Source organism: Cololabis saira, chromosome 19 (genome assembly GCF_033807715.1).
Source record: "Cololabis saira isolate AMF1-May2022 chromosome 19, fColSai1.1, whole genome shotgun sequence".
Classification (NCBI taxonomy): Eukaryota; Metazoa; Chordata; class Actinopteri; order Beloniformes; family Belonidae; genus Cololabis; species Cololabis saira.
In genome coordinates, this window is record NC_084605.1 from 3,587,163 (window position 1) to 3,599,607 (window position 12,445).

Below are 12,445 nucleotides of genomic sequence, written 5' to 3' on the forward strand. Positions count from 1 at the left end.
TTCGGACATTCGGACATCCAAACATTCGGACATTCAAACATTCAGACATTCGGACATTCAGACATTCAAACATTCGGACATTCGGACATTCAAACATTCAAACATTCGGACATTCGGACATTCGGACATTCAAACATTCAAACATTCGGACACACGGACATTCGGACATTCGGACATTCGGACATTCGGACATTCGGACATTCGGACACTCGGAGATTCGGACATTCAGACATTCGGACATTCGGACATTCGGACATTCAAACATTCAAACATTCAGACATTCAGACATTCAGACATTCAAACATTCGGACATTCGGACATTCGGACATTCAAACATTCAGACATTCGGACATTCAGACATTCGGACATTCGGACATTCGGACATTCAAACATTCAGACATTCGGACATTCGGACATTCGGACACTCGGAGATTCGGACATTCAAACATTCAAACATTCAGACATTCAAACATTCGGACATTCAAACATTCAAACATTCAGACATTCAAACAGTCAAACATTCAGACATTCAAACATTCGGACATTCGGACATTCAAACATTCAAACATTCAAACATTCAGACATTCAAACAGTCAAACATTCAAACATTCGGACATTCGGACATTCGGACATTCAAACATTCAGACATTCGGACATTCGGACATTCAAACATTCAGACATTCGGACATTCAAACATTCAGACATTCGGACATTCGGACATTCAAACATTCGGACATTCGGACATTCGGACATTCAAACATTCAAACATTCGGACATTCAGACATTCAGACATTCAAACATTCGGACATTCGGACATTCGGACATTCAAACATTCAGACATTCGGACATTCAGACATTCGGACATTCGGACATTCGGACATTCAAACATTCAGACATTCGGACATTCGGACATTCGGACACTCGGAGATTCGGACATTCAAACATTCAAACATTCAGACATTCAAACATTCGGACATTCGGACATTCGGACATTCAAACATTCAGACATTCGGACATTCAGACATTCGGACATTCGGACATTCGGACATTCAAACATTCAGACATTCGGACATTCGGACATTCGGACACTCGGAGATTCGGACATTCAAACATTCAAACATTCAGACATTCAAACATTCGGACATTCGGACATTCGGACATTCAAACATTCAGACATTCGGACATTCGGACATTCAAACATTCAGACATTCGGACATTCAAACATTCAGACATTCGGACATTCGGACATTCAAACATTCGGACATTCGGACATTCGGACATTCAAACATTCAAACATTCGGACACACGGACATTCGGACATTCAAACATTCGGACATTCAGACATTTAGACATTCAGATATTTGGACGTCTCGGCTCCGGCAACCGTTACCAAAACTAGCATTTAGCAGTCCTGCCAGTAAAATAAAAATAAAAGGCCCAACGACGGCTCCTTCCTCCTTCCTCCTCTCTGGAGCCTCAGATAAACAGAGAAACTCAGAGCTGCAATCATCCGACCTCAAACCTCAGACATTCTTCCTCTGCAGCGGTTTCATGGTTTCATTCCCTCATTCCTCCCCCCGACTTTCTTTCTCCCCCCGACTTCCTTCAGGCCCTCAAACCCTCACGTTGGAGTTTCACCAACTTTAGATTTAAATCTCTAAAGACTGAAGGTGTCGTAGCTGTTGGGGGCGTTAACAGGGGTGGGGGTTTAGGGGGTTTAGCGCCTGCAGGCGACACTGATTACAGGGAGACCAGCAGAAACACCACCAACCCCCCCTACTGCTGTCAGGAACATCTGGACCTGATCAACCAGGAACTTCAGGGGGGGTGAAGGTGGAGGAACGGAGGTGGGGGCTCCATGGGGGGACTGCTGGGTGACGAGGGTGGAGCTCCAACCAGTTCTTGGTGTCTAAGGGGGGGGTTTGGGGGGCAGGGACTTGTGGTTTCAGGTCCAGGACGGAGTTCAGGCCACATGTTCACACCTGCAGGGAGGAAAACCGCAGCCCAACGGCTCGGAGGTGGAGATGGTGGAGCTGGTGGAGCCAGATGAAGATGGTGGAGTCGATGGAGACCACGCAGAAACCTGCAGGAGCCAGGTGGAAATGGTGGAACCGGTAGACCCGGTTTAGCCCCTGCAGAAACCCCTCACTTGTGCTGCAGCTGCTTCCTCTGCTGCTCCCACAAGGACTCCAGGTGGTCGGCTCTCTTTAGAGCAGCCTATCAGAGGAGAGAACCGGGGTCAGGTGACCTGTCAATCACCTGATGTATTATATTATATTATATTATTGATGTATTTATATACATTCAGAAATTCAGAATCCAATTTAAAATTGTATTACTTGCGTATAAAGCCCAAAACAGCTTAGCTCCGCAGTATTTACAAGACCTGATAGTGCCTTATGTTCCTGGCAGAGCTCTCCGCTCCCAGGGTGCAGGTTTACTCGTAGTTCCTAGAGTATCTAAATGTAGATTTGGAGGGCGGGCGTTCTGCTATCAGGCACCATTACTATGGAACCAACTTCCAATCTGGGTTAAGGAGGCTGACACCACCTCCACCTTTAAAACTAAACTTAAAACCTTTCTGTTTAGTAAAGCCTATAGTTAGTGTTTAGTAAACCTCTAGCTGGTGTTGGTAAATCTCTAGGTAGTGTAAACTCTAGTGTGTTAGAGTCAGTAGTCATAGTTGCAGCTATAGAACAAGACTATAATAGTTAGTCTCAAATATAGCTTGGTGGTAGATATGCTGCTATAGGCCTATGCTGCAGGGGGCACCGACATGATCCGCTGGGCGGTGCCTCTCACCCTTCTTCTCCTCTCCTTTTCCATTTTTATTTATTATAAGTATCTCATAGCTATCATTTTTGTCCATTGCTCCTGTAGTTTCTTGTGCCGGCCCCCCTTTTTTCTCTTTTGTACATGGTGCAGAACCCTCTGCTGGTGGTGAAGAGCATCTCTGAATGCACAACACCAGAACCTGCAGCGTGGGAGTGAGAGGGGCAGGGTAACGGCCCGGGCAGGCGGGGGAGAGATTTGTTCCTCAAGACTCCTCTCCCTGGCCCTGTCCCTTCTCAACCTTTCCCCGACCCTGCACCCCAACCTGGGACTTGCTGATTGGGCCGGAGCTTCAGGAGCTGCGTGCTGGCCTGTGGTCCCCACCCCCGGTCATCCCGTTGCTGCTTCCACCTGCCTGCTGTGCTGCTGATGTCCCTGACCCCCAGACTGGCCCTCGGCAGGAGGGTCCCCCCTTATGATCCAGGTCCTGCTCAAGGTTTCTTCCTCCTAAAGGGGAGTTTTTCTTGCCACTGTTTGGCTTAAGGTTTTTCTCCCACTAGGGGAGTTTTTACCTGCCATTGTTTATGTAATAATTGCTCGGGGGTTTATGTTCTGGATCTCTGGAAAGCGTCTGGAGACAACTTTTGTTGTATTAGACGCTATATAAATAAAATTGAATTGAATTGAATTGAATTTATAATATTGTTGTATTTATATAGTTGATGTATTTATATAATTTATGATATTATATTGATATATTTACATAATTGATGTATTTATATTATTGATGGTATTATATTGATGGTATTTATATAATGTATTTCCTGGTTTTGTGAATTCTCCAACTCTTCATGTCCCTCCTCTATGTTGCAGTTAAACAGGTTTAGTGTCTAAAAGTAATAATTACTGATGTCCAGTTTAGCCGACTGTGCTGCGTTGGCCATGTGCTAGCTAGCTAACACGGCAGGTGAATAACATCCGACCACAAGTGGACGACGGAGGCCTTTTCCACACGTATCAGGTCATGTGACCCAGGCCGGGGTCATGTGACCCGTCTGCAGACTCACCTCGTGCTGCTTCCGGAGGTTGTTCACAGTTTCCTCCTTCTTCATGACGGCTGATTTAACCCTGAAAAGCAGAAACAACAGAGTGTTAGACAGACAGGGAGGTTAGGGGTTAAGGGGCGTGGCCATGACTGAGGCCACACCCCCTCTAACGTGGTAGCTGAACCCAACTAACAACTTTCAGTCCTCTAAGGCAGTGGTACGGGAATCTTGTTCAGAACCGGGTCCCCAGTGTTTCAATTTCTTGGAATCGTTTGCAAATGTTGAAAGTTATACACCAGGGGTCGAGCTTTTTCAAAAATGTTTGACCTTTTTTTTCCTTTTTTTTCTTTTTTCTTCTCTTTTTCCTTTTTTTCTTCCTTTTTCCTTAATTTTTTCTTTTTCCTTTTTTTCTTCTTTTTTTTCTCTTTTTATTACTTTTTTTCTACTTTTTTTTCTTTTTTTCTTTTTTCTACTCTTTTTCCTTTTTTGTCTTTTTTGTCTTTTTTTCTTCCTTTTTCCTTTCCTTTTTAATCTCAACATTTCAACTTTTTTCTCGAAATTTTTACTTTTTTCTCTCGACATTTTGACTTTTCTCTCAACATTTTTACTTTTTTCTTGAGATTGTACTTCAACATTAATCTCGACATTTAGACTTTTTTCTGAACATTTTGACTTTTTTGTTGAAGTGCATAATGAAAAAAAAAACCTCCCCCAGTTCTAACTAATATAGAAACATGCAGCATGTGTTCCTTCATTCTAATTCTGATACAAGACTTTTCATTTTTTGCGGCTCCAGACATATTTGTTTTTTGTGTTTTTGGTCCAATACGGCTCTAAAACATTTTGGGTTGCCGACTCCTGTTATACACACAACTCAAACAACCCAACAAAGTTTTGGAAACAAATAAAATCCTTATCCAATACCAAAATCAAATCAAGCTTACCAGAAAAAATTAAGGTTAACGCAGTTGAAACTACTTCCAAAGAAGGCATTATAAAATGTTTTAATGAGCACTTTAAGTCAGCTGGTTCTGTCTCCAACATATGTGCAGCTGAAAAAACCCTAAGCTCAGCTGGTGAGACAGATTCATATAACACTGACAAAAGTCAAAACTGCTTCTCTTTTCAACCTATTCCATGTGTGGAAATAAGGAAAGCTCTTAAAGCTATTAATCCAAGAAAATCTCCTGGACCAGATAATTTGGACCCTTATCTCCTGAAAACTGCAGCTGATTTTATTGCTGAGCCCATTTCTCATATTTTTAATCTGAGCCTCCAAATTAATATCATTCCCACAATATGGAAATCAGCTTTTGTTGTGCCACTTTTTAAAGGTGGGGACCCAACTGATCTCAACAACTATCGTCCTATCTCAAAATTGCCAATTCTAGCTAAAATATTAGAATCTCAAGTAAATTTTCAGATAAAACGGTACTTGGTAAACAATAATATTCTGTGTGAAACGCAGTCTGGTTTTAGGGCAGGACATAGCACCATAACTGCAACGATGTCTGTGCTTAATGACATCTGTAATGCTTTAGACCAGAAGAAACACTGTGCTGCACTGTTTATTGATTTAACCAAGGCTTTTGATTCTGTTAACCATGGATTACTGCTTAAAAAACTCAAAGATATTGGCTTTTCTGACCCAACGGTTCACTGGTTCAGGAATTATCTTACTGACAGGACCCAATGTGTAGCTACAGATGGGCACCAGTCAGACTTTATCACAATTTCCAATGGGGTCCCTCAAGGTTCTGTTTTGGCTCCTGTCCTATTTACAGTTTTTATTAATGACATCGGGAGGAATCCGAACAGTGCAAAAATCCATCTTTACGCAGATGACACAGTTATTCATTCGATCGCCCCCTCTCTTTCCCAAGCCATCAATGATCTCCAGTCTGCTTTTGAACAGCTCCAGACATCACTGACTGAACTAAAGTTGGTCCTCAACGCCAAAAAGACCAAATTTATGACTTTTACCAGAACCCGTTCAACCAACACCATCCATCCTGGAATACAAACTACAGGAGGAGAAACTATTGAAAGAGTACCATCATATAAATACCTGGGTATCTGGTTGGATGACAAACTGTCATTTTCAGAACATGTGTCTCATCTGCTAAAGAAACTGAGGGCTTTGCTGGGGTTTTATTATAGAAACAAAACCTGTTTTAACATTGTTGCCAAGAAAAAACTGGTACAGGCAACTTTTTTAAGCACTCTGGACTACGGGGACATTATTTATATGCATGCTGCCTCCTCAAAACTTCATTGCCTTGATACAGTTTATCACAGTGCTTTGCATTTCATTACCAACTCAGCGTTTAGGACACATCACTGTGTTCTCTATTCTCTGGTCTCCTGGCCCTCACTGACCCTAAGGAGACAACACCATTGGATTATTTTTATTTACAAAGCCATTCTGAATAAACTCCCCACATATCTGTCCAACTTGTTGTCTCCAGTTCACAGTGTGTACAACTCCCGCTTTTCCACACGGAAGCTGTAGAAAGTCCCTAGGATTAATACAGAACTTGGCAAAGCAGCTTTCTCCTACTCTGCTCCCTGGTCCTGGAACAACATTCAGAACTGTCTTAAACTTTCTGGACTCATCTCCTTGGGTGAATTCAAGGTTCTTCTTGAACATAAACTAACAGAAATGTGCACCTGCTATTTTTAATGTAAGGTATTGTAATGTTGTTTGCACTGTTTGTTGTTGTTGTTGTTGTTAAATTGATTTTATTGTTGTTGCACCAGTTAAGCCTCTTTGCCAGGTCTCCCTCGCAAAAGAGACTCAGTCTCAAGGGATTCTCCTGGTAAAATAAAGGTTAATAAATAATAAATAAATAAAAAACATACAGCGCTAATCCACAAATGATATAACTCTTAAGTTAAGTTTTAGGTTGTGTATCTCCTGCTTGTGTGGTGGTGAAGTGCTCAGCGGCGTGGTGCTCACCGCTGCTGCACCTCGGCCAGCTCCTCCTCCTTCTCCCGGCTGATCCTCTCCACCTCCAACCGGAGCCGGGCTCGGACCTCCGACACCTCCGTCTTCAGCTGCCGGTTCTCTTCCTCCGTCGCCACCAGGCGCTCGGCGAACTCCTGCCGGATCACCTCGGCCAGGCTGTGGCGCTCCTCCGCCAGCTTGTCCCTGCTCTGGAAGGAAGTTCAGATTATTCAGACATACTCACCTACAGTTTTGGGGACAGATAATCACAGTAGCCTAGTCCTGATTCAGTTTTATGGACCTGGACTGGTGGCTGTTTGTGTCTCTGCCTGTTACCGTTTCTGTTTGTTTGTTTGTTTGTGCTTCTCACCCGCGTGACGTCTTCGGCCTCCTGCTCCTTCTGCCGTAGCGCCGCCTGCAGCCGGATCATTTCTCCGTCCGTCTCCACCTGCTGCTTCCTCAGCTCCTGCTGCTTCGCCACGGCCGCCCTCGTCGAATTCTCCAGCTCCCTCAGCTCCGCCTCGTACTTGTCCCGGATACGCTTCACCCTGGACATCAGGTACAGGTGTTACAAACACCCTGGACATCAGGTACAGGTGTTACAAACACCCTGGACATCAGGTACAGGCGTTACAAACACCCTGGACATCAGGTACAGGCGTTACACCCTGGACATCAGGTACAGGCGTTACCAACACCCTGGACATCAGGTACAGTCGTTACCAACACCCTGGACATCAGGTACAGGCGTTACTTACACCCTGGACATCAGGTACAGGCGTTACAAACACCCTGGACATCAGGTACAGGCGTTACCAACACCCTGGACATCAGGTACAGGTGTTACAAACACCCTGGACATCAGGTACAGGCGTTACAAACACCCTGGACATCAGGTACAGGCGTTACAAACACCCTGGACATCAGGTACAGGCGTTACGAACACCCTGGACATCAGGTACAGGCGTTACAAACACCCTGGACATCAGGTACAGGCGTTACAACCAACCTGGACATCAGGTACAGGTGTTACAAACACCCTGGACATCAGATACAGGCGTTACAAACACCCTGGACATCAGGTACAGGTGTTACAAACACCCTGGACATCAGGTACAGGTGTTACAAACACCCTGGACATCAGGTACAGGTGTTACAAACACCCTGGACATCAGGTACAGGTGTTACAAACACCCTGGACATCAGGTACAGGCGTTACAACCAACCTGGACATCAGGTACAGGTGTTACAAACACCCTGGACATCAGGTACAGGCGTTACAAACACCCTGGACATCAGGTTCAGGCGTTACACCCTGGACATCAGGTACAGGTGTTACAAACACCCTGGACATCAGGTACAGGCGTTACCAACACCCTGGACATCAGGTACAGGCGTTACTAACACCCTGGACATCAGGTACAGGCGTTACAAACACCCTGGACATCAGGTACAGGCGTTACAAACACCCTGGACATCAGGTACAGGTGTTACAAACACCCTGGACATCAGGTACAGGCGTTACCAACACCCTGGACATCAGGTACAGGTGTTACAAACACCCTGGACATCAGGTACAGGTGTTACAAACACCCTGGACATCAGGTACAGGCGTTACCAACACCCTGGACATCAGGTACAGGCGTTACACCCTGGACATCAGGTACAGGCGTTACAAACACCCTGGACATCAGGTACAGGCGTTACAAACACCCTGGACATCAGGTACAGGCGTTACAAACACCCTGGACATCAGGTACAGGCGTTACAAACACCCTGGACATCAGGTACAGGCGTTACGAACACCCTGGACATCAGGTACAGGTGTTACAAACACCCTGGACATCAGGTACAGGTGTTACAAACACCCTGGACATCAGGTACAGGCGTTACCAACACCCTGGACATCAGGTACAGGCGTTACACCCTGGACATCAGGTACAGGCGTTACAAACACCCTGGACATCAGGTACAGGCGTTACAAACACCCTGGACATCAGGTACAGGCGTTACAAACACCCTGGACATCAGGTACAGGCGTTACAAACACCCTGGACATCAGGTAGAGGTGTTACAAACACCCTGGACATCAGGTACAGGCGTTACAAACACCCTGGACATCAGGTACAGGCGTTACTAACACCCTGGACATCAGGTACAGGCGTTACACCCTGGACATCAGGTACAGGCGTTACAAACACCCTGGACATCAGGTACAGGCGTTACAAACACCCTGGACATCAGGTACAGGCGTTACAAACACCCTGGACATCAGGTACAGGCGTTACAAACACCCTGGACATCAGGTACAGGCGTTACAAACACCCTGGACATCAGGTACAGGCGTTACTAACACCCTGGACATCAGGTAGAGGTGTTACAAACACCCTGGACATCAGGTACAGGCGTTACAAACACCCTGGACATCAGGTAGAGGTGTTACAAACACCCTGGACATCAGGTACAGGTGTTACAAACACCCTGGACATCAGGTACAGGCGTTACAAACACCCTGGACATCAGGTACAGATGTTACAAACACCCTGGACATCAGGTACAGGCGTTACAAACACCCTGGACATCAGGTACAGGCGTTACAAACACCCTGGACATCAGATACAGGCGTTATAATGACTCTTTGTTTGGTCTCGTGACAAAAGACAAGAGACAAGAGACAAGAGACCGAACAAAAGGCCGAACGAGAGACCCAACAAGAGACAAAACAAGAAACCCAACAAGAGGCCGAAACAAAAGACCGAAGAAACCGAACGACATACCGAATAAGAAACCCAACATGAGACCCAACAAAAAACAGAAGAAACCCAACAAGAGGCTGAACAAAAACGGAAAAAAGACCAAAGAAACCGAACAAGAAACCCAACAAGAAATCCAACAAGAGACCGAACAAAAGACCGAACAAGAAACCGAACAAAGGACCGAAGAAACCCAACAAGAAACCAAACAAGAAACCAAACAAGAAACCCAACAAGAAACCCAACAAGAAACCCAACAAGAAACCAAACAAGAAACCAAACAAGAAACCCAACAAGAAACCCAACAAGAAACCCAACAAGAAACCAAACAAGAAACCCAACAAGAAACCCAACAAGAAACCCAACAAGAAACCCAAGAAGAAACCCAACAAGAAACCCAACAAGAAACCAAACAAGAAACCAAACAAGAAACCCAACAAGAAACACAACAAGAAACCCAACAAGAAACCCAACAAGAAACCCAACAAGAAACCCAACAAGAAACCAAACAAGAAACCAAACAAGAAACCCAACAAGAAACCCAACAAGAAACCCAACAAGAAACCAAACAAGAAACCCAACAAGAAACCCAACAAGAAACCCAACAAGAAACCCAAGAAGAAACCCAACAAGAAACCCAACAAGAAACCCAACAAGAAACCCAACAAGAAACCCAACAAGAAACCCAACAAGAAACCCAACAAGAAACCCAACAAGAAACCCAACAAGAAACCCAACAAGAGGCCGAAAAAGAAACTGATCAAGAAACCCAACAAGAGACCGAAGAAACCGAATAAAAGACTAAACAAGAGACCAAAGAAACCCAACAAGAAACCCAACAAGAAACCCAACAAGAAACCAAACAAGAAACCCAACAAGAAACCCAACAAGAAACCCAACAAGAAACCCAACAAGAAACCAAACAAGAAACCCAACAAGAAACCCAACAAGAAACCCAACAAGAAACCCAACAAGAAACCCAACAAGAAACCCAAGAAGAAACCCAACAAGAAACCCAACAAGAAACCCAACAAGAAACCCAACAAGAAACCCAACAAGAAACCCAACAAGAAACCCAACAAGAAACCCAACAAGAAACCCAACAAGAAACCCAACAAGAGGCCGAAAAAGAAACTGATCAAGAAACCCAACAAGAGACCGAAGAAACCGAATAAAAGACTAAACAAGAGACCAAAGAAACCCAACAAGAAACCCAACAACCGAACAAGAGACCGAACAAAAGACCGTAAAAGAAACCGAACAAGAAACCCAACAAAAGACTGAACAAAAATCTGAACAGACTGAACAAAAGAGCCAAAAACAGACTGAAAAGATGTGGCGGTGGGTCAAAGCAGCATGAACTCCTGCACAGGTGCAGCGTTATCCATCAGCCCCAGCTCCCCCTCACCTGCTTTCGGCGGCCCGATCACACTCCTCCTTGTCCCGGCTGGTTTCCTCCTCCAGCGTCCAGATGGCTCGCTGGATCTCCTTGTCCCGGTCCTGCCGGAGCTCCTGCTTCAGGGCGTGCTCGCGGCTCAGCATCCAGGCCTCCTTGTGGCACAAAGACGGGCTGATTACAGGGACCGGGGGACATCCCGGACCGGACTAACCCTGGATTCACAGTGACTGCGTTTCCATGCATCAATAACCCTTTTAAAACACGAATATTAGCAATAACCCGGTTTTGCACGGCCATGTAAACACCAATAACCCCTTTGAATAACCCGAATTTAAAAAACCCGAATATGACCCCTGGGTTACTCCTTTTAAAACCCGAATATTGGGTCATGTAAACGCCAAACGGAATATCCCCATCAAACGGAACAGGAATGTGTTTTCTGCCCATGTTCTTTTAGCAAAGAATCTTGGTCTTTTGAGTCCAGGAAGTTCTTATAAACACGGAGAAACCAAGACCAGGAGGAGACTAATCACTTCATAAATAAAATGAAGGATATGAACATTTCTGTATTTGTAGACGGTAGAAAGTACCGGGATAGAAGATTTACAAGAAGGAGAGAGAAAAGTTGTGCGAAGCAGCATTTGTTTTGAATTTGGATACAGGAAGAAGAAGTGGAAATGACGGGAATTGTGTCATCACGTTCTCCGTGCGTCACTGGTTTGATCCAGATATCCCAAATGATTAATTACCATGTAAACTGAATATTCAGAATGTTTCAGTAACCCGAATATTAGCAATAACCCGAATTTTGACTGCATGTAAACGTAGTCACTTTTTTTAAAGCATCACGGGCGTCCGGCTACCATTCATTTTCTATGGGGCGCTGTTGAGCCATTAGGTCACGCCCATTAATGAAAACCATTAAATATAAAAAATTTTCACCAGGCCTGGCTAGGTGCAAAATTTGGTGACTTTTGGGGCACGTTTAAGGGGAAAAAAGACCTTAATTTCGTCAGAAGAAGGAAAAAAAGGATAAAAAGGATAAGGAAAATTCCTGCAGATACAATAGCGCCTTCGCACTGTAATTGCTCGGGCCCTAATAATAAAGCAATGGAATTGATTTTGTCGCTGACGCTCGCTCACATGCAGTAACAAACCTCTCTGGACTTGTAACTTTCCTCCCAGCTCTGCTTCTCCAGGTCCAGACGCTCCTGCAGAACTTTCATCTCCACCTGGTGGGACAGAGACAGAGTTCAGTTCTCTGAGGTTCCCGGGTCTGTAGTTCCCCCTGGTACCCGTCCCCCCCGTCCCCCCGTCCCCCCCAGACCTGGTGCCGTCTCTCCTGCTCCATCCGGGTCCGGTCCAGCTCCTCCCGGAGCGTCCGGCCGGCCAGGGAACTGTTCTCCTCCAGCTGCTGCCGGAGATCCTCCAGCTCGGAGCGCTGCCTGAAACACGGAGGATAAAGATTATTACTTCAAATCTTACAACTAATCCAAATCAAACATTCGAACAATTAAAGCACAAAGTA

At 45.1% G+C, this 12,445-nt stretch overlaps 1 protein-coding gene across 1 annotated transcript in view; it reads right to left on the reverse strand.

Annotated features, from left to right (window-relative positions):
- Nucleotides 1-1,279: 1,279 nt before the first annotated feature.
- Nucleotides 1,280-12,445, reverse strand: part of cep131 (centrosomal protein 131) — a 47,765-nt gene continuing 36,599 nt past the window's right edge. Inside the window, exons 21-27 of the mRNA XM_061709075.1 lie at nucleotides 12,245-12,362; nucleotides 12,075-12,149; nucleotides 10,927-11,069; nucleotides 7,136-7,313; nucleotides 6,778-6,974; nucleotides 3,840-3,900; nucleotides 1,280-2,217 (exon numbers count right to left, since the gene is read on the reverse strand). Coding sequence (XP_061565059.1) covers nucleotides 2,146-2,217; nucleotides 3,840-3,900; nucleotides 6,778-6,974; nucleotides 7,136-7,313; nucleotides 10,927-11,069; nucleotides 12,075-12,149; nucleotides 12,245-12,362 — 844 coding nt within the window. The 3' untranslated portion in view covers nucleotides 1,280-2,145. The remainder of the gene's footprint in view (nucleotides 2,218-3,839; nucleotides 3,901-6,777; nucleotides 6,975-7,135; nucleotides 7,314-10,926; nucleotides 11,070-12,074; nucleotides 12,150-12,244; nucleotides 12,363-12,445) is intronic.